This window comes from Apium graveolens, chromosome 3 (assembly GCF_009905375.1).
Source record: "Apium graveolens cultivar Ventura chromosome 3, ASM990537v1, whole genome shotgun sequence".
NCBI lineage: Eukaryota > Viridiplantae > Streptophyta > Magnoliopsida > Apiales > Apiaceae > Apium > Apium graveolens.
In genome coordinates this window covers 7,548,672-7,571,690 of record NC_133649.1, presented here as the reverse complement: position 1 = coordinate 7,571,690, position 23,019 = coordinate 7,548,672, and the positions used below count along the sequence as shown (strand labels likewise).

At 37.6% G+C, this 23,019-nt stretch overlaps 2 protein-coding genes across 2 annotated transcripts; both read left to right on the top strand.

Annotated features, from left to right (window-relative positions):
• Window positions 1-4,779: 4,779 nt before the first annotated feature.
• Window positions 4,780-7,315, top strand: LOC141710557 (G-type lectin S-receptor-like serine/threonine-protein kinase At2g19130). Its single transcript, XM_074513120.1, has one exon. It carries the CDS (start codon window positions 4,789-4,791, stop codon window positions 7,186-7,188), a length of 2,400 nt encoding a protein of 799 aa, XP_074369221.1. The 5' UTR covers window positions 4,780-4,788; the 3' UTR covers window positions 7,189-7,315.
• A 9,986-nt stretch (window positions 7,316-17,301) lies between these two features.
• Window positions 17,302-17,970, top strand: LOC141713814 (G-type lectin S-receptor-like serine/threonine-protein kinase At4g27290). The gene has a single exon (XM_074517386.1). It carries the CDS (start codon window positions 17,302-17,304, stop codon window positions 17,968-17,970), a length of 669 nt encoding a protein of 222 aa, XP_074373487.1.
• The last annotated feature ends 5,049 nt before the right edge of the window (window positions 17,971-23,019 follow it).

Here is a 23,019-nt window from a genome sequence, read left to right as displayed (position 1 = left end):
TAACAACAAGCTTTATATTTTCTAGTCCTTTTATTGGTTCAGTTGCAACATTTCCCATCTTTAACATAGATCCATCTTCGATTGGTTGAAAATCTTCAAACCAACGAAGATCTTTACACACATGACTTGTTGCTCCAGAATCAATCCACCATGCAACATTATCATCCTGCACATAAAATGCCTCGGGATTAGTGACACATAATTCTGCCCAGAATTATAATTTTGTACTAAAATCTGACCTTGTTGCTTTTCTGGATCCTTAGATCCACTTGGACCAGCGTTATGCTTGCCTTTACCAACCCGACAATCCTTCTTGAAATGACCAGGTTTGCCACACTTCCAACATGCCAATTTTGGTTTCTTGTTGGAACAGGTATTGTTATTTCCTTTAAACTTCCTCTTCTTACCATTGTCTTTGTTTGAATTCTTAGAAGATCCACCATCTTCAACCATATATACAGAAGAGTTACCGACTTGATTCTTTCCCTTAGAATTATTCTCAATTTCTTGAGCCCTTAAAGCCTCTTCAATTCTGAAATGACTTCCAAGTTCAACCAAAGTCATCTCTTCCTTATTATATTTCAGGGTGTGTTTGAAATCTTTCCACGAGGGTGGCAGTTTGTCTATAACACTAGAAACCGAAATGGATTCATCCATTTTCATGTCGTGTTGAACAAACTGTCCCAAAATCCTTAACAGTTCATTATACTGTTCCATGACCGGTGTAGTATCAACCATTTTATAGTTAATAAAATTACTAACCAGAAACTTTTTGCTAGAAGCATATTCAGCCATGTACTTGGATTCAAGGGAATCCCACAATTCTTATGCAGACTCAACATTTTGGTATATATCAAAAGGAGAATCAGACATACCGTTAAAGATGTAACTCCGACAGATGTAGTCATCATTCTCCCATTTGCAGCGTCTTCTAGTCTGTTCTACAGTTTCCTCTTCAATCATTTCTGGCATTGGAGTACTCAAAACGTACACAACTTTTAATGTGGTTAACAAGAAATGCATCTTCTTTTGCCATCTTCTAAAGTCAGGTCCATCAAACTTGTCTAGTTTTACAAACTTGCTAGTCATGTCTTTTACAGATTCGTTGTTCGCCATCTTCAGAAAACAAATTTGTTTCAATCTTTGTTGTAGAAAAATTGAGGATAACTTGGATTATTCTGAAGTCCTGACAAACAATTTCAGATTGAAACAATTTGGTGGTTATCCAAACTTTTCAACCGAATAAAATCAGAATTTAAGAACAGAGAATGATGTATTTTGTGTGAATTCAACAAACAACCTTTTTTATTTTTTATTCTATATTAATGACCAAATCTGTTGCAAGTATTGTATAGGTGTCCAAAAGACATGTCCTAAGACACATCCATACATGTCCAAAAGACATGTCCTAAGACACATCCATACATGTCCAAAAGACATGTCCTAAGACTAGACCCGACAATTTTGGATACGACATGAATTACACGACACGAAACGACACGAAAATTTAGTGTTTGTGTTTGCATTTTTAGTACACGACACGAAAGTACACGGTCGAGATTTAGTGTCGGTTTTGTGTTTAACCTTCAAGTACACGACACGACACGAAGTATACGACATAAATAAATATTATAATTAAATTTTAATATCTTTTATGAATATATGTAGAATTATAATAAATGTATGCATATTTATTTTTAAAATATTATTTGATTTTATTATATTGTATAGATATGAGATCTAAATATATATTTTTCATATATTTTATAATTTTTTTACCTAAAAATCTTATATTTTAATTTATATTAATATTATATTTAATATATATTAATATTCAATTAGCACGACATACACAACACGAAACGACACGAAACGAAAGTAGACGAACACGAATGTACACGAACGCTAAACATGTCGGTTTTGTGTTTAGCCTTCAAGTACACGAAACACGAAAATTCACGACACGAAAGTATACGACACGAATGAATTGTCAGGTCTAATAAACACCAACCCCGCCAATACCGAAAATCATAATAAACTCAAATAAGCATGCACTCCGCACTCTCCCGACTTGTTTGATGAAATATTACAATCACATTGATCAACTAGTTAATCCAATTACACTAAAATATCTAACATTGACTGGGGCCAAAATTGAACTTATTTGATGATTTTAATATTTAGTGTATAAATTTTATTTTGGTGGGGTCAAAGTATTAATTTTGTGTGTAAATTTCGATCAAAATATGCTTGATATTATAAAATTTATACATGATTTTAAGTTGAGTGAAGTCGGTTAACCCTCTAGCCAAATACTGAGTACGCCCCTGGCCAAAGGGATTGTATTTTGGGACGGAAGAGTATGTTTCAACACATCAACCTTGTTCGCCTTCTAGTATTCTGCATAGAATGTGAAAAAAGACTTCTAGTGTTTGATTACATGCAGAATGATTCTCTTGGAAATCACTTGTTTCGCCAAAATTCCAATATTTCTCTAGATTGGAAAGCAAGGTATAACATCATGCTTGGAATTGCTAGGGGTTGAATAATCTCTACGAAAAATGCAGAGATTGTATCATCCATTGTGATATTAAGCCTCACAACATATTATTGGACAATGGTTTTAATGCCAAAGTTGCCGATTTTGGCTTAGCCGGGTCTTGACAACAGTGAAAGGAACAAGTGGATATCTTGCACCGGAATGGTTTCTAGGCGAGGCCATCACTTTTAAGCTAAGAAGCAAGGATACGGGTGCGGGGATGCAGGTGCGTATTACGGGATACTTGGATTCGGCAAAAAAAATAATATGGGAATTCGGATGCGGGGATACGACATATATATTAATATTATATATATACTTGCTGCTATGAATAATGAAATTTTCTAACAAAATTAGTATTGTTTAAGAAAATTAGATCAAATACTTGATATAAGCATCTAAAATACAAGAATTAAACTAAAATTTTGTTGGTCGTACAAATATTTAAAAAGATGAATTTTAGTTGAGATTTTTCAGCATCCGAGTATCCCAAGAATCCGAATATCCGATAGGGGGTGCTTGGGGAATAGGGCAACGAATCCCTATCCCTGCTTTCTAGCTTTTAAGGCAAATATTTTTAGCTACGGAAAGCTGTTGTTTGAGATTATACCAGAGAGGAGAAATATGGAATTGTTAGATGACGTTAACTATTTTCCAGCTCTAGTTGCAGAGAAATTAAGGGAGAAGAAGCAGTAATGCAATTCTTAGATCAAAATTTGCAAGGTGAAGCAGATCCAAGTGAAGTGCTTAAAGCCTACAGAGTGGCTTGTTGGTGCATTCAAGATAATGAGAAGAATAGGCCGAGTATGGGGATTGTGATTCAGTTTCCAGAGGAAATTTCAGAAGTTGAGATTCCTCCATTTCCTCGATTTCTCCAAGGTTTTAGAAAATAATAGTATCAACACACAATTTAACAGCACAGACGTTTGACACAACTTCTTTCATATAAGGAACGATCCTCTTTCTTGCAGTCCAATGTCTTAAAAAGTTTAAAATTTTACACCTACAAGAAATTTCCAGTGTGTAGCCAAATTAGTTGTTCAATGGGTGTGCACACACACTATTAAGAGAAAATTATATTTTAATCTTTTGCACTGCAGGCTGAATCATTATCCTCTTCTGCAAAATACATTTTCTTGAGCAACTGTAATGGTGTCTTTTACATATTAAACTGTTTTCAGTCTTTACACACAGAACTAGATAATGAGGAAAAAAACATCCCAAAATTTAGTTTGATGAGTAAATATCATATATTGCTGACCAAAATTGCTGTTTATAATTAATATTCACAGATCTTGTGTCAAAAGATATAGCAATGAGTGCACTAACTTGTTCATTCAATTCTTGCAAAACCAGCACAGCCAGGACAAGATAAAAGCAATCCTCTCTCGAACATCTGTTCATGCAGAAGGTGTAAGAAAATTAAATTAAAGATGCCGATCACAGTTATAACTCCTGCATTACAAGGGTCTAGATTACAATAATAAACACAAACACTATAAATTTAATGTCTTGCACACTAAAAGTATGTAAATTAACCAGTTTATAAATTTGTTGTTACTTCATAATGGGTGAAGTAGTTTCTTTAAAATCTTGATTTAGCGTCCGAAATTTTCCTTGAATCAAGTAATTGTAACTTCCTATATACTGAGCCAACAACATTGTGTCATTCATGCCTATGCAGATGATGCTTACTACATGTTAAAAAATAGAGGAATGGATCAACAAAGGGTGAATATAATAAGCATTGATCCCTTTCCTTTGAATAAAATGCCACAAAGTTGCCAAGTCTTGAGGCATCCCAAGATAATTACATCAACTAAGTGGCTGTTAGTCAAAAGTAAGGGACATCTGCTCAAATTTTCTACCTTAAAACCTGCTTGATTGATAATTTTTCAACTGCTCCTCAAGTCAACTTCTTCATTGCACAAATGAAACAGCCTGCAAACTGAAAAAAAACGAGTTTAATATGTCAACTCTTTGCGATAAAATAACAAACCACTTGTAATGTAAAGTATGCACAGTGGGTTTTTTTGACAATTTTGTCAAGATTTTATTGAAATTTACTAGTAAATTACATCATGAATCGTGATCAGTAAGTTATTATCAATTTTAATCGACTCGGCTAAAGAATAGGTGGCTGAGTTGGTTGACTCCAGAAATTGTTCCTTGGACTTTAAGGTTCAACAATGGATATAAATGCCTTCATCAATGAACTGAGTACCACATCTCTTCCAGCATTATACAGCATGTACCTGGTTTCCAAGAAAACATCCTTGTATCTTCTTGTTTTGCTCCTTTTTGTTCTTTTCTTTGAAACACCTCTTTATGAAGGAACCAATGTGATCACCATCGGTCAGACTCTAACCGGCAATGAAACAATATTGTCGGAAAATGGGACATTTGAACTAGGTTTCTTCACACCAGGTAAGTCCCAAAACTATTACATTGGCATATGGTATAAAAGTTTTGCTAATAAAACTGTTGTGTGGGTAGCAAATAGGAACCACCCTGTTTCAAATCCTTACAATTCAGAACTAAAACTTCTCCCAAATGGAAATCTTGTTCTACTAGATGAGTCAAAAATTCAAATTTGGTCCTCAAATTCCACCGCAGAAAAAGATAATTCAACTTCAGCCATCCTATTTGATAATGGAAACTTTGTGACACGAGATAATCAAGATTTCTCTAATATCATATGGCAAAGTTTTGATTACCCAACAGACACTTGGCTTCCGGGTGGTGGAAAAGTTGGATATAACAAGATCAAAAAGGAAAAAATTTCTTTAAGTCCATGGAAAAATGCAGAAGATCCTGCCCCGAGTGTTTTTTCACTTGAGGTGGAACCAAATGGAACAAGTCACAATTTGATATACAATAGGACTATACAGTACTGGTCTACTGGTGAATGGACAGGAACAAATTTTGTCTATGTTCCAGAGATTGACCGTAATTCTTATATCAAAAATCTCAAGTACATATCCAACGTTAATGAGAGCAAATTCACATACGACATTGGTTTTCCTAAAATTCTCACGCGATTTATGATTGATGTGACGGGACAGCTTAGGCAGTTCATATTCCGAGAAGGACAATGGGTTGCATTTTGGGCGCGGCCAGGACAGTGTGACGTTCTGAAATTTTGCGGTGCTTTTGGCACATGCAATGAGTTGAAGGAGCCTCATTGTAATTGTTTGCAAGAGTATGAACCAAAGGTGACAATGAACTGGGCACTGGGCGATTATACTGATGGGTGCATTAGGAGATCATCTTTTAAATGTGGAGTTGGACAAGGAGAGGACACATTTTTATCGATAAAGAATATGCGCTTTTCGTTTAAGGATACAGGAGATGTGCACTCCTTGGATGTTGACAGCGATAAAGAATGCAAGTCTGCTTGCTTGAGAAATTGTTCATGCACTGGCTATGTTTTTGATGGAGGTAAATGTGTAGTTTGGAACGGAGAGGTGTATAATTTCCAAGAATTGGCTTCTGATGACAGCAGAGGTGGAGTTTTTCGCATTCGGATCACAAAATCCAGAAAATCCAGAAAGAATATCGTTTGGATTGTTGTGGGAGCCATTGGCGGGTCGTTCAGTTTGCTTGGCATGGTAGCAATACTTGTACTGTGGCTGAGGAAACGAAAAGTGGGAGAATATGATGGGAAAGCAGGAGATCTGATGTTATTCAAGTACAAAGACATCAGAAAATCTACCAATGACTTCTCGGAAAAGCTGGGCGAAGGTGGGTTTGGCTCAGTTTTTAAAGGGACTTTACCAAACTCAGTCGATATAGCAGTTAAACGGCTGAAGAACTTGAAGCAGGGAGAGAAGCAGTTCCGGGCAGAGGTGAGCACAATCGGGCAAATTCAACATATTAACCTTGTTCGCCTACAAGGATTCTGCATAGAAGGTGAAAAAAGACTTTTAATTTTTGATTTCATGAAGAATGGTTCTCTTGAAAACCATCTGTTTTGCCAAAATTCCAATGTCTGTCTAGATTGGAAAGCAAGGTACAACATTATGATCGGAACTGCTAGAGGGTTAGATTATCTCCACGAAAAATGCAGGGACTGTATCATACATTGTGATATTAAGCCTGATAACATTTTATTGGATGACGGGTTCAATCCCAAAGTTGCAGATTTCGGCCTAGCCAAGCTTCTTGGCCGAGAGTTTAGCCGAGTGTTGACAACAATAAGAGGAACAAGAGGATATCTTGCACCTGAATGGATTTCAGGCGACGCCATCACAGTAAAGGCTGATGTATTTAGCTATGGAAACCTGTTGTTTGAGATCCTATCGGGAAGGAGGAATAGGGATCTGTTAGATGATGGTGACTACTTTCCAGCTCTTGTTGCAGAGAAATTAAGTAAAGGTGAAGAAGTGCTGCACTTGTTAGACCAAAAATTGGAAGGTGATGCAGATTTAAATGAAGTAGCCAGAGCTTGCAAAGTGGCTTGTTGGTGCATTCAAGATGATGAGAAGAATAGACCAACTATGGGGCTTGTTATTCAGATTCTAGAGGGAACTTTAGAAGTTGGGATTCCTCCAATCCCTTGGTTTCTCCAAGGTTTCACCGGGGATGATAAGTCCCGGCCCATAATTTACCAGCACTACACATCTGACACGACTTCATCCAATAGTTAGTTATATGTTTCAAGTTAACATGCTCCTCATAAATACAGCGCTGCAATGTAATTTTGCTTATCTTCATGTTAAACATTCATCTTTCTTTAAGGTTATATAAGAACTTCAGATTGCAGTTTTCAATAATTTATCGGAGATTAAAGGGAAGGCATACTTCTGTTAGATTTCAAATATTTCCGCAGAAGGTCAAAATGTTCAAATGATGAAGATGGTGTTGGAAAATATGGGTATAAGTCCCATATTGGTAAGTCATATTTTGAGCATTATGACTAAAAGATGTGTGAGATATGATGATATTCTCTTAATAATGGAAATTATTATTTTCCATTAGAATTTGGCTCAAATATTATGGCATAAATTAATTTGATTTTGTTTCAGATTAATTGATATGGTGTATGTTTTGATATATTTAATCTGATTCTGTTTCAGATTATTTATGGAATAGAGTAGCTTGCAAGTATTACACCGATTCCATAATTAATGATATTTAATTATGGAAAAGAGTAGCGCACAAGTCTATCTACACCTATATAAACACCTCTAAGGCGTTAGGGTTAGACACACCAAAAACATATTCGCCTTTAAACACAAAACTCTCTCTCTCTCTCGGTGATAGTTTCGTACCCGTTCAAGCTCGCTGAAGGTGCTCGTTATCCGTAACGCCGCCGCTACCTCGTTTTATCCTGGGAGGCTATCGACTCGCACATACGGTGAGAGGCGAAATAGCTTTAAGGAGACAGTTTCAACTGGACTCGAGGATCTCTCTTCTGTTTATATCTTTTCTTCCTCCGTTTGATTTCGTTTACTCACGCACACATTTGTTTGATTATATGTATTAATCGCAGATTGTATTCACAATCTTAAAGCTATTTATTTTATATACATCTGTGACTGATACATCTGTATCTGCTTGTTTTGTTGAGTAACAGATCGATGGAGAACCAAACTGTGAACGATTCGATGAACATGACGGCTGATCCCAACGCACAGATCACTGGATCTGATGGGGTTCACCAGCAGCCGATTAACCCTAACGCACGGATCGTATGATCTGATGGGGGTCAAACGCCTGTTGGACATGTGCCTTCGGGACATGTGCCTGTGGGACACACTGTCATTGGACAGTTTAGTGTTCCTCTTGGACAGATATCGGCAGGATTCACTCCTCCGATCATACCTGCGGCGCCTACTGGTGTGCATACACCTGTAGTACAGACGCACGTACCATCTGTTCCACCTGTGGTGCCTGCTGCACCTGTTATGCCAACTGTGTCTGCTGCACATGCTGAAAAACCTGAGAAGTTCAACGGAACGAACTTCAAACGTTGGCAACAAAAGATGCACTTTTATCTGACCACGTTGCATATGGATCGCTTCCTTAAGGAAGAACCACCGTTGCTCACTGCTGAGAGTAACATGCAGATTGTGTATGCTGCTGATGCTTGGAAACACTCCGACTACATCTGTCGGAACTATGTGTTAAATTGTTTGTCTGACTCGTTGTATAACGTATACAGCGCGAAACCAACAGCTAAGGTCTTATGGGAGTCACTTGACCATAAGTATAAAACCGAGGACGCTGGGGCAAAGAAGTGGATTGTTGGCCGCTTTCTTGATTATAAGATGGCAGACTCTAAGACTGTGGTCAGTCAGGTGCAGGAACTGCAGGTGATCATTCATGACATTCATGCTGAGGGAATGGTCATAAGTGAGTCTTTCCAAGTTGCTGCTGTTATTGAAAAGCTTCCACCTGGATGGAAAGATTTCAAGAACTACCTTAAGCACAAGCGAAATGAGATGTCTATGGAGGATCTTATTGTTAGACTTCGTATTGAAGAAGATAACAGAGGGTCCGAGAAGAAAGTTAATGTTGCCACTGAGAAGGCAAACATGGTGGAGCACGCTCAAAGCTCCAGGCCCAAGAAGACTAATTCTGGTAAAGGGGCAAAGCTGGCACCCAAAGGAGGGATTTCGAAGTCGAAATTTCAGGGGAAGTGCTACAACTGTGATAAAGTTGGTCATAGGTCTTCTGACTGCAAGAAGCCCAAGAAGCCCAACAAGAAGAAAGAAGCAAACATATGGTAGAGAATATCTCCAAGGATATGGGTGATATAGACCTCTGTGCTACGGTCTCTGAAGTGAACCTGGTCGGTTCTAATCCACGTGAATGGTGGATTGATACTGGTGCTACTAGGCATGTTTGCTCAGACAAGGCAATTTTCTCTAGCCTCAAAGCTTCTGATGCTGGTGAGAAGCTCTACATGGGGAATTCAGCAACTTCTACCATTGAGGGTGAAGGCACGGTGATCCTGAAGATGACCTCTGGGAAGAGTCTGACTTTGAAGAATGTACTTTATGTGCCTGATATTCGCAAGAACCTTGTGTCTGGTTCTCTGTTGAGTAAGCATGGCTTTCGCATTGTAATAGAGTCAGATAAAGTAATTTTGTCTAAGAGTGGTATGTTTGTAGGCAAGGGTTATTTAACCGATGGGCTTTTTAAGCTCAATGTAATGTCCGTTAAGGACGATAATGAAATGAATAATTCTTCTGCTTACTTGCTTGAGTCTCCTAATTTATGGCATGCTAGATTAGGACATGTAAATTATGACACTTTACGACGTTTAAGTGCAAAAGAATACATACCTAAACTTACTATCAATTCAAAACATAAGTGTGAGACTTGTGTTGAGGCAAAATTAACGAGATCATCATTTAAACGTGTGGAAAGGAACACCAAAGTGCTAGACCTAATACATAGCGACATATGTGATTTAAAATTCGCTCCAACAAGAGGAGGAAACAAGTATTTTATTACATTCATTGATGATTGTACAAAATACTGCTATGTATATTTGTTGAAAAGCAAAGACGAAGCTATAGATAAATTTAAAATCTATAAGGAAGAAGTTGAGACACAACAGACTGAGAAAATCAAAATGATACGAAGTGATCGTGGAGGTGAATATGTTGAACCATTTGGAGAATTCTGTTCACAACATGGTATAATCCATGAGGTCACTGCACCATACTCCCCTCAGTCAAATGGTGTGGCTGAAAGGAAGAATCGCACTCTGAAAGAAATGATGAATGCGATGTTGTTAAGCTCTGGGCTTCCACAATCGATGTGGGGAGAAGCCATCTTAAGCGCAAATAATATTTTAAATATTACGATGCGCAAGAATAAGGATGTAAGTCCTTATGAAATGTGGAAGAAAAAGAAACCAAGTTACCAACACCTGAAAGTGTGGGGGTGCCTTGCAAAGGTACTGATCCCTACACCGAAGAAGGTGAAGATAGGTCCTAAGACTGTGGATTGTATTTTCATCGGATATCCTCCACATAGTACTGCATATCGGTTTCTTGTTCATGAATCCAAGATTCCTGATATTCAAAAGAATACCATTATGGAATCAAGGAATGCCTCATTCTTTGAGACGATGTTTCCCTGTAATCCAGGAAACCAACAACCTACGACGTCTAAACGATCTCATGAGTCTGTAGATGATGATAATGAGAGTGACGAAAGTGAAGACGAAAATGTGGGGGTAGTGAGAAGGAGCAAAAGATAACGAACGGAGAAATCCTATGGGTCTGATTTTATGACCTATTTGCTCGAAGAAGGTGACCCAAAAACTTATAAGGAGGCGGTTACCTCACCTGATGGGCCTATGTGGAAAGAGGCCATCAAGAATGAAGTTGATTCAATTATGCAAAATCATACTTGGGAATTAGTGGATTTGCCAACTGGTTGCAAACCATTAGGTAGCAAGTGGGTTTTCAAGAAGAAGTTGAAAACTGATGGCACTATTGATAAGTATAAGGCCAGACTTGTGATTAAAGGATACAAGCAACAAAAAGGCCTTGATTATTTTGATACATATTCTCCTGTAACGAGAATAACGTCCATAAGGATGCTGTTTGCTATTGCTGCAATGCGTAATCTAACTGTACATCAAATGGATGTGAAAACAGTCTTCCTAAATGGGGACATAGATGAGGAAATCTATATGGAACAACCCGAAGGGTTTGTTATCCCAGGACAAGAAAGGAAAGTTTGTAGATTGGTGAAATCATTGTATGGTTTGAAACAAGCGCCTATGAAATGGCATGAAAATTTGATGAGGTCGTGCTGGCCAATGGCTTTAAAATCAATGAATGTTATAGTTGTGCCTATTACAAGGATAACGAGAACAACTATGTCAAGGAGAATGACAATGGCTATGTCATGATGACGTTATATGTAGATGATCTACTTATTGCCGGAAGCAATGATAAAGTGATCAAATCTACCAAGGACATGTTGAAATCAAGATTCGACATGAAAGACATGGGACTAGCAAATGTAATTCTGGGAATTCAAATTTCTAGAACATCAGAGGGTCTCGCATTAAGTCAACCATATTATGTTGACAAGATCCTTGAGAAGTTTCTTAAGGATGACTTTGAGAAAGCTAGGACACCTGTGGATATGACTTTGCACCTATCCAAGAACAAAGGTGTAGCTGTTTACCAATTGGAATACTCGAGGATAATTGGTAGTCTGATGTACCTCATGAGTTGTACAAGACCAGACATTGCATACTCAATTAGCAAGTTGAGTAGGTTTACGAGTAATCCGGGAGCTGATCACTGGAAAGCGATCATAAGGGTACTAAGGTACTTGAGGGGAACTCGAGACTATGGACTGCACTATGGCAGATACCCAGCAGTATTAGAAGGATATACTGACGCAAATTGGATATCTAGCAAGAAAGCACTTAAGTCTACGAGTGGCTATGTGTTTACATTAGCTGGAGCGGCAATATCATGGAAATCCTCAAAACAAACGGTGATAACTCATTCCACGATGAGAGCTGAGTTTGTGGCACTAGATAAATGCGCCGAAGAGGCTGAATATCTACGTCAGTTTCTGGAGGATATTCCAAGATGGCCAAAGCCTGTAACTGCAATAGGGATTCACTGTGATAGTCAATCCGCTATTGGCAGAGCACAGAGCACGATGTATAATGGAAAGTCTCATCATATACGACGACGACACAGTTCCATTAGACAATTGATCTCAACCAGAATTATCACTGTTGACTATATACCGTCAAAAGATAATATTGCGGATCCACTAACCAAAGGGTTATTAAGAGAAGTGGTTGAGAAATCATCGAGAGGGATGAGCCTTAAGCCTATTGCTTAACGGCATCATGGTGGACACCCAACCATTGCTGACTGGAGATCCCAAGAACTTGGTTCAATGGGATAACTAAATCATGATGACCAAATCACTGTGGGGGTAACCCCTGGCCTGTTCCTATGATGAGGAAATAGTGAGACCCGTAAGGTACGATGTTAAGCTTTGAGCTTTTAATGATCTTTGATGAATACATGGAGTTCAGGAGTGAACGCATGGAATTCAGTTGAGTAAACGCGGGTTACTCTATAAGATAAAGATCACCTATGTGGGAGAGAAGTGGGGCCGCTTCAAAGGAGAATTGCGAGGCACAATTCTTTAGAAACTTCTACAGAACCAGGACGATGTTCCATGGCCAAAATGGACATACTCATGAGAGCTGGACGAGTCAGAAACGATATAGTGATAAGTATATCATCGTTTACACAAACGGTCGAACAGTTCAAGGACAAGCACGTCTACTGTCTACCAGTAAAGTCGGTATGCTTACTCGAGCGAAGGTTCAAGGAGCATTCTCTACCTATCGTATGCTATATCTGATCGAAGAAACTATCACCAAGTCAAACTCCGTGTCTGTCTGTCTGTCTGTCTGGTGTGTGCTACTAAGATCACCAATCTCACCCATGTGGGGGATTGTTGGAAAATATGGGTATAAGTCCCATATTGGTAAGTCATATTTTGAGCATTATGACTAAAAGATGTGTGAGATATGATGATATTCTCTTAATAATGGAAATTATTATTTTCCATTAGAATTTGGCTCAAATATTATGGCATAAATTAATTTGATTTTGTTTCAGATTAATTGATATGGTGTATGTCTTGATATATTTAATCTGATTCTGTTTCAGATTATTTATGGAATAGAGTAGCTTGCAAGTATTACATCGATTCCATAATTAATGATATTTAATTATGGAAAAGAGTAGCGCACAAGTCTATCTACACCTATATAAACACCTCTAAGGCGTTAGGGTTAGACACACCAAAAACATATTCGCCTTTAAACACAAAACTCTCTCTCTCTCTCGGTGATAGTTTCGTACCCGTTCAAGCTCGCTGAAGGTGCTCGTTATCCGTAACGCCGCCGCTACCTCGTTTTATCCTGGGAGGCTATCGACTCGCACATATGGTGAGAGGCGAAATAGTTTTAAGGAGACAGTTTCAACTGGACTCGAGGATCGCTCTTCTGTTTATATCTTTTCTTCCTCCGTTTGATTTCGTTTACTCACGCACACATTTGTTTGGTTATATGTATTAATCGCAGATTGTATTCACAGATGGAATATCCAATTTGCTTTTCAAGAAGACAATTTCAAGATTAGTAGCCCTCAGTTTCCAGTTACCAGCCAGTATCAGAATATTAAAATATGATCTTTAGAAGTTCATTTCTTTCATACAGTTTTAAATTGTAGATGTTTCTGATTTTGGAAGCGAACTCATACCAGAATGTAGGTGACTTAACCATTGAGGCTACAACCATTAAATTAACAGCATGAACAAATATAAGGGAATATATTAACAAGAAAAAAACTACAAAGGCACAGTCCATACCAAGGAGAGACGATTGACAACACAGGAAGCAAAATATATCCAACTAGTGAACTACTAGAGTATTACAGCATGTCCTGCAAGGTTGAGGTGCATTAGAACATACTGTCACTTGTAAGTCAGTTGCAAATTAAGGATTTTAGTTAAAATTGACAGCAGAAGCAGCGCTTGACTTCTGGTGTTCCTAAATCTGAGTGGCTTGACACCACCTGAAGCCACAAATTTAGCTTGATTATTGTACCAAGAAGAAGTGCTCTCCGAACCAAGCTAGATTATATAATAGAACACATTATCCTTGTAGTTATAATGTTTAGGTATCTTAAGCGCTTTCATGGGTTTTCTTTCTAGCTTACTTGTGGAGGGAAAAGTATGATTAGATCAAATTTAGAGTGTAATGAATTTATCATATAAGAACCATGTTCTGTTCAATGAAGTTGTGTATTGCAGATTGTAGGAGGACATACTAGAAATCTATATTAGAATATACTAGTTGATCACGGCCTAGTTAATTTATTTAAATAGTTTTTAAAAATCATATTAATAAAAGTGTCATGTCAAAATTAGAAAAAATGATAAAAATAGCAGATTTTTGAAAAAAATTAACAAAAATAGTCATTCTGAAAAAAATGGTCAATTTTGGCCGATTGAATACTTCACTGTCAGTTGGGTATCCCAATTTGTATAAGATACTCCACTGGTAGTTGGGTATTTCATATATGGGATACTCCACTGTCATTTGGGTATCTTGTATAAAGTGGATACTCCGCTGACAGTTGGGTATCTCATCGGCAAAAGTTGACCAACTTTTGAGAGATGAGTTATTTTTGTCAATTTTATGTAAAAATAGACTAAATTTGTCATTCACCCTCAAAATTACTAATTTTTACTCAGAAAATCCAACCCAAACTATTGCGTACGATATTCGTGTTATGATTATAATAAAAAGATGATAATTATTATACGATTTCAAAAAATTTATTATTTCATAAAAATATACTATTGAGTCATATGGGAAATAGGATTATTGAGTTAAAATTAATATAAGAATTGCAATTAAAAAATGGGTTAAAAAATACATAGAATATTATAAGTCATATAGAAGTAAAAAAATAATAAAAATTATACATTTAGAGTTATAATGAAATTCAATAAGGGTAAATCAAAATTCGATGAAACCAAACACGTATAATATATACTCTTTATTAATAAGCGAAACCATGTATAATTTGTCCCAAATCTCGGTACTCACTAGAAAATTATACAACTATTTTAAAATTTTATGTAATAAAATCTCAATTGACAAAAATTAACTTTTACTCTCTGTATTTTCCTTAAATTTTTATTTGTTGCTGAACATCCAAGTATCGGTTTACTTTTAAAATAATCGTATAGTAAGTTAACATGTCAGATTTATATAAGTAAATAATTAGGTGCATGCATAACTAGAACTATATTGTGAAATTTTAGAGTTACACTTAACTTCGATTTTTAACTACATATTTTAACAATATTTTATATATTATATTTAGATCTGTATTTTGCACGGATTATGAGTTTCAGTTTTATGCAAATAATAATGTGATACTATTATTTTTAATTTCGGGTTCGTGCTTCACACGGGTTACCAACTAGTATATTGAATTAGCAGTACATAAGGGAATAAAGAACACAAAGCTTCCAAAATGGTGAAATAAAAATAAAACTAAACGTAATAGGTAGAAGCATAAGGAAACAAAAATAAATTTAAACTTAATAGAATCATACGACAGTAGAAGTATAAGATAACAAAAATAAAACCAAATTTTATAGAATTATAATACATGTAGAAGTATAACACATATGGAAGTATAAAGGAATAGATGGTGTAATCAAAAGTTTAGTAGAATTAAAAAACATATAAAAGTAGAAATATTATATATACATGAATGAATAAGTGAAACTAAAAGTTGGTGGTACCAAAAATTTGTGAAACCAAAATTAACAGTACCATTTAAAAGGGTTTCGCTTATTAATAAAGATTATTATTAATTAATTGTTTCCTACTTTCAAAGGACTGGCCATATCTGCTAAACACAACAAGAGTGTTGATGACAAAATGCTAATACTGGTAACACTTTGCCCCCATTGGTGTGTTGGGCTTGCTGAGCAGGCCTAACTCCACATTAGTATGATATTGTCCGCTTTGGGCCGAGTCCGTACGGGTTTGTTTTTGGGTCACTCCCAAAAGACCTCATACTAATTGGAGTTGTCTGGCTGCTTATATTCTAGCAAACTGCCCCTCCCACAAACGATGTGGGACAACTCCTAACAATCTCCCCCTCACACATCGGGCCCGACACCTGTCAATTCTGCCTCATTCAGTGTGATCAGACTCCCCCTCGACCCATACCGAAAGTCCATCTGGCTATCTACTCCCCCTAGGCCCAAATTGGAAGATCCACCTGCCTCTTCCTATGTCCATTCTGAAGTCCACGTGAGATTGTTATGGACCGTCTCAACCTGAAGCTCTGATACCACTTGTTGGGCTTGCTGAGCAGGCTTAACTCCACATTAGTATGATATTGTCCGCTTTGGGCCGAGCCCGCACGGGTTTATTTTTGGGTCACTCCCAAAAGGCCTCATACTAATTGGAGTTGTCTGGTTGCTTATATTCTAGCAAACTGCCTCACCCAGAAACGATGTGGGACAACTCCTAAGATGGTGTACTTATCTTTAATAGTTATCTAAAGCTGAATTTACCATTAGTAATTATATTTCATTGTAAGATAAACACAAAATCGTATTATATGACTTGTGAATAAAATTTCTTTTTATTTATTTATAAGTTATTATATCGTTCAGACAGTTCAACTAATAAATGTAGAATGTATAATAATAGAAAAAGACCAAAAAATAATAGACGTTTGTAGATAATATTAGACTATGAAAGTACCAAGAGTGAAAAAATCATGGATTTGGTTCAGGTTATACAGGGAATCTTAAGTGGAAAATGAAGAAGATGAATGAAAGGTTTGCCAATATAACAAAGTGAATGTACATATCTTGGACCCTTTCCTTAGACTAATATGCCACTCAGTTGAAGTATACCAAGTCTTGAGGCTTACCAACATAATTACCTCAACTGTGAGGCATATTAGTCCTGGGAAAAGACATCTACATAAGTTTCAACCTTAGAACATGCTTGATTGAGATTAAGAGTTGGCTTGACTCCAAGAGTTGTTGGTTGACTCCCAGAGTTGTTGGTTGACGCCAAGATTCATAAATAGATGGTTAAATGCCTTCAGCTCTTCATACCATATCTCTAGCAGTATTCTCTTGTCATTTGTTGTAAGACATTCTTAAACTTAAACATTCTTGGTGTTTGTTTGCTTTCCTTTAAGATGTACTACTTGAAAACCAAGGAAGCATGCTTATATCTTCTTGTTTCGCTCACTTTTGTTCTTTTCTTTGGAACCCGCCTAAATGAAGGAACCAATGTCATCGCCATCGGTCAGACTCTCTCTGGCAACGATACAATATTCTCTAAAGACGGGACATTTGAACTAGGCTTCTTCACACCAGGTAAGTCCCGAAACTACTACATTGGCATATGGTATAAAGATTTTGCTAACAAAACAGTTGTCTGGGTAGCAAATAGAAACCACCCCATTTCCAGTCCTTTTGATTCAGAACTAAAACTCTTCCCAAATGGAAATCTTGCTCTACTAAATGAGTCAAAAATTCAAATTTGGTCCTCAAACTCAACCGCTAAAAAGGAAAATTCGTCTATAGCCATCCTTCTTGATAACGGAAATTTTGTGACTAGAGATAATCAAGATTCCTCTAATATCATATGGCAAAGTTTTGATTACCCAACAGACACTTGGCTTCCAGGTGGTAAGATTGGATATAACAAAATAAAAAACGAAAAGATTTATCTAACTTCGTGGCGAAATGAAGAAAATCCTGCCCCTGGTCTTTTCTCACTTGAGGTGGAAACAAATGGACCAAGTGCCATTTTGCTATACAATATGACTAAACAGTACTTCTCCACCGGTGCATGGTGTTAGAAAATTAGGATTTTAGAGCTTAATTTAATTATGTTCTTGAAGTTAATCCTAAAATCTAATGATTGGAAATTGTTCAATGATATTTGAACTTAAATTTTCATGTATGGTTTTAAAAATTTTCTTAATGAAATCCATATGAAATGAGAGTTGAAAGTAGCTTGGAAAAGCTTGGAAAAATTTGAGAATGTTTGTCCCACACTGAAATAAATAAAGGAGGGTGTGTGCTTTATATGGTATTACCCACATGAGTAGTATACAACTACTAAGGTGTGTGATGGTCCATTGTGTTGTTGTGTGCTTCACGCGCACACACACACGCGCGCCCCACCACGCACCGGACCGGACCGGGTCGGGTCGGGTCGATTAACTTAAGTTCTGATAATAATGTGGGTGTTAATGTGAAAAGCTGTTACAAATAATTTAAATTCAAAAGCTGATCAGTTTTGATTTTTTCATTAATGAATTCAAAATCTGATCAGTTTTGATTTTTTCATTAATGAAGCAGTTTAATTCAGACATTAAGTGTGTGCACAGTTTCATTTTTTCCTCTCCTATAAATAGAGGTTAAAGTGAATGTATGATATACACTACATTCTCTTCTCTTCTCTTCAACCTCTCTGCATTTCTCTCCCACAAGTCCTGAAGTGCTGATATTTTCCGGCGACTGAGGTGCTGGTCGAAGTGGAGCTTTTGTTGCTGCTGTTAACATAAACTCCGAGCTGTTTTATCCTGGTGGAGATATTGTGCGCATCCCAAACGCAGCAGGTAGGGGCAATATTCTCTTCAAGAGCAGCCAGGACTTCGAGCAAGGCCTGGTGACTCAGCTGTGATCATTTTTCTTGGCATTTTGTATCTGTGAACCTTTATTTCAGTCACTGTTAAAAGCTATGGTTTCGGGTACATCTTTCTTTCTCTCTTCGTTATTTCAGTTACTGATTTTGTTTACCTGCATGCTTTGTTTTGTTAACTGTGGTCTTGGCCTAAACTTGCTAAATTCTTTATACACTTGCTTCTATGTTGCTATATTTGTTAGTGAGATTTACAACATTCTTGAAGAGAATATTGGTTATATAGAATTTAGCATAATGGTTAACGAAAGTGAGGTTATCGTTGGTGGTGGTAGCAGTTCGGGTGCAACTGCTGGGGCCATTGATTGGACCACCTATAGTTTCCCACAGGCTGTTGAACTAACCGGTTTACCGGAGAAATTCAACGGTGGCATTGGCTTTTCTCGCTGGCAGAAAAGGATGAAGTTGTGGTTGACTATAAAGGGTCTGTGGCCGGTTGTGGAATATGAGAAACCAGTAGTGGATCAAGAGAAGGCTGACACAGTTAAGGCTTTTGCGAAGTGGGCTGAGAAGGATGGAGTGGCTAGGGCGGCCATTCTGGCGGCACTAACAAACACTTTGTTTGATGTCTATTCTTCTGATGTCTACTCTGCAAAACTCTTATGGGAGAAGCTGGACCAGACACATAATACTGACTCACAAGGTCTAGAAAAGTATTCTGTGGCAAGGTTCCTCGAGTTCAAGCTGGTGGACAATAAGTCCATGACTGAGCAGGTGCATGAGTTCGAGATGATAGTGCATGCTTTGAAGGAGTCTGGAATGAATCTCCCGGAGAAGTTTAAGGTGATGAGTGTGATTGAAAAACTCCCGAAGTCTTGGGAAGAGTTCTCTCTCTCCCTGAAAAGACAGAAAGGAGAGATCACCTGGACCAACCTTATGCTGGACATCTCGGTGCAAGAACAACACAAGTCCAAACAGGGACATATGATGCCAACTGAACACGGTACCTCAAAGGTAAACATAGCAACTGTAGGACAAAAGAGGAAGGCTTTTGCTAAGAAAGCTAATAGTAATAAACTAAGAGTGACAAGGACAAGGCCAAGAAACCCAAGGCAAACAAATCATGCTGGTCTTGTGGGCAGGTTGGGCACTGGAGTAAGGACTGCCCTACGAAGAAAGCGAAGAAAACCGAGGTAGCGCAAGCAAATGTTGTGCTTGGAACCGCAAGTGGGCCTGTAGTGAACATGGTTGTTGGTGAGGCTACGGCTTCTGAAACCGACGTTGACCGAGTCATAGCCTGACTGTGAAGATGGGGAATGCTAGTGTTGCTCAAGTACATGGAGTTGGAAACGTGGATCTGAAGTTCCCTTCAGGACGTATTCTATCTCTGACGAGAGTGCATCATGTTCCCAACATGCGTAGAAATATAATAAGTGGAAGCTGTTTAGTTTCTAGTGGTTTTGAAATTTCGTTTAAGTGTAACTAGGTCATTTAAACTTTGGTGCTCTTAAGAACATGATGAACTTAGAGTTGATTCCAAAATATACCATAGAAAAGAATTCTAAATGTCAAGTATGTGTGTCTGCTAAACAGATAAGGAAACCTTTTCATAACGTTGTTAGGGATTCAGACTTGTTAGATTTAGTACACACTGATATTTGTGAATTTGGTGGTGTGTTGACCAAGGACCAGTTTAGATACTTCATTACTTTTATAGATGCTAGTAGTAGATACTGTTATGTTTATTTACTTAGACATAAGGATGAAGCACTTAGTAAATTCATTATATATAAAACTGAAGTAGAAAAACAAACTAGTAAGCTACTTAAAAGATTGAGATCTGATAGAGGTGGTGAGTATACGAGTAATGCTTTTAATGAATTTTGTGCAAACAATGGTATAGTTCATGAAGTTACTCCACCATACACACCTTAGTCTAATGGGGTTGCTGAGCGAAAGAACAGAACATTTAAAGATATGATTAATAGTATGCTTATTAACTCTGGGTTGCCTAAATACATGTGGGGAGAGGCTCTAAATACGGCTTGCCATATTTTGAATAGAGTCCCTCTGAAACACATGGATAAAACACCCTTGGAGTTATGGAAAGGCAGGATGACTAGTCTTAAGTATCTTCGTGTGTGGGGGTGCCTTGCTAAGGTGCTTGTTCCTGAACACAAGAGAAAGAAACTAGGTCCAAAAACTGTTGACTGTATCTTTCTGGGCTATCTTGAAACCACTACAGCTATGAGATTTTTAGTGTTAAAATCTGACATAGATGGTATAGTGGCAAACACGATAGTTGAATTTCGAGATGCGACATTCTTTGAGGATGTCTACCCTATGAAGACTGGAATACCTGAAACGACTTCTGAGGAAGATCCTTCTCACACATCAAGTTCTATTCCTGATCATGTGGAAAAGATGACAAATGTGGGGGCGGAACCTAGTAGTAGCTCTATTCCTAAGGAACTAGAGGAACCAAGGAGAAGTAAGCGTGCAAAGGTAGTCAAGGATTTTGGAGGTGATTTTATCACTTACAATATCGAGGACGAACCTTTAACTTTCCGGCAAGCTATGGATTCTTCTGAGTCAAGGCACTGGAAGGGCGCTGTCAAGAGTGAAATTGACTCTATTGTTTCTAATGGAACATGGGAGTTGGTTGATCTCCCTCCTGGGTGTTCTACTATTGGGTGCAAATGGGTCTTTAAAAGGAAGTTGAACCCTGACGGCTCAATAGATAAGTACAAAGCTAGATTGGTAGCTAAGGGTTTTAAGCAAAAGGAAGGAATTGATTATTTTGATACATACTCTCCGGTTGCAAGAATGGTAACAATCCGAATGCTTATAGCATTGGCTTCAGTCCATGGTCTTATCATCCATCAGATGGATGTAAAGACGGCTTTTCTTCATGGTGAACTTGAAGAAGAGATTTATATGGATCAGCCTGATGGATTTGTTGCATCAGGCAATGAAAGGAAAGTATGTAAGTTGATCAAGTCCATCTATGGCTTGAAACAAGCTCCCAGAGATTGGCATAAAAAGTTTGATGAAACTATATTGCCTTTCAGTTATAAGATTAATGAAAGTGATAAGTGTGTCTACACTAAAGTTAAAGGTAATGAGTGTGTTATTTTGTGCCTATATGTGGATGACATTTTACTGTTTGGAACCAATATTGAGATTATTAACGAGACTAAAGAATTCTTGAAAAGGCATTTTGAAATGAAGGATATGGGTGAGGCAAGTGTGATTCTTGGAATCAAACTGATTCAGTCCACTGAAGGAATAACCTTGACTCAATCTCATTATATAGAGAAATCTATACTTGAGAAATATGGTTATTCACAGTGTAGAATCGCTAGTACACCTTATGATTCGAAAGTTTCCCTTGTCAAGAATACTTCAGGAGTGCCTGTGTCTCAGTTAAGGTATTCTCAGATTATTGGGAGCTTGCAGTATCTTGCTAACTGTACTAGACCAGATATTTCATATTCTGTGTCTAAATTGGCTAGATATACAAGCTGTCCAAACAGAACTCATTGGGATGCTCTTGATAGAGTACTTAGATATCTAAAAGGCACAATGTACCTTAGTTTACACTACAGGAGATTTCCTGGTGTGCTTGAAGGGTACAGTGATGCAAGTTAGATAGCTAAAAAGTCTGGTTCCAATGGAGTGACTGGATACGTGTTCACCTTGGCTGGTGGAGCAATATCCTGAAAGTCAAGCAGACAGACTATTGTTACTCGGTCTACTTTTGAGGCTGAGTTGTGTGCACTTGATGCCACAGGGACGGAGGCTGAATGGTTACACGGACTTATGTCTACAATACCTGTAGTAAGCAGACCGCTTCCTGCTATTGCTATTCACTGTGATAGTCGAACAACTATCGACAAGATTAGCAGTAAAAAGCATAATGCTAAAACTAAGAGACACATCCAAGTTAGACTCAAGTCTATAAGGGGTTTAGTGACTGATAGGATCATAGCTATAGAGTTCATAGGAACTCAGAATAATATAGCTGATCCTCTTACTAAAGGACTGGAACCTGCAGTGGTCCTTAAGTCAAGGTTGGGGATGGGACTGTCAACCCATCATAATTCATCAACAGTGGGAACCCAATACACATGAGAGGAGATCCCTCGAAGTGTATTCAATGGGTAATAACAAGCTGTAAGGATGAGTTGGTAGTACCTTTGCTACATAGATGATATTATAGTATCTGAGTCTATCCCCTGTAAACCTAGAAGGTACTGAC

Coding starts and splice junctions, on each gene's coding strand:
- LOC141710557 (XM_074513120.1), top strand. CDS start 4,789: ATGTACCTGGTTTCCAAGAAAACATCCTTGTATCTTCTTGTTTTGCTC.
- LOC141713814 (XM_074517386.1), top strand. CDS start 17,302: ATGTACTACTTGAAAACCAAGGAAGCATGCTTATATCTTCTTGTTTCG.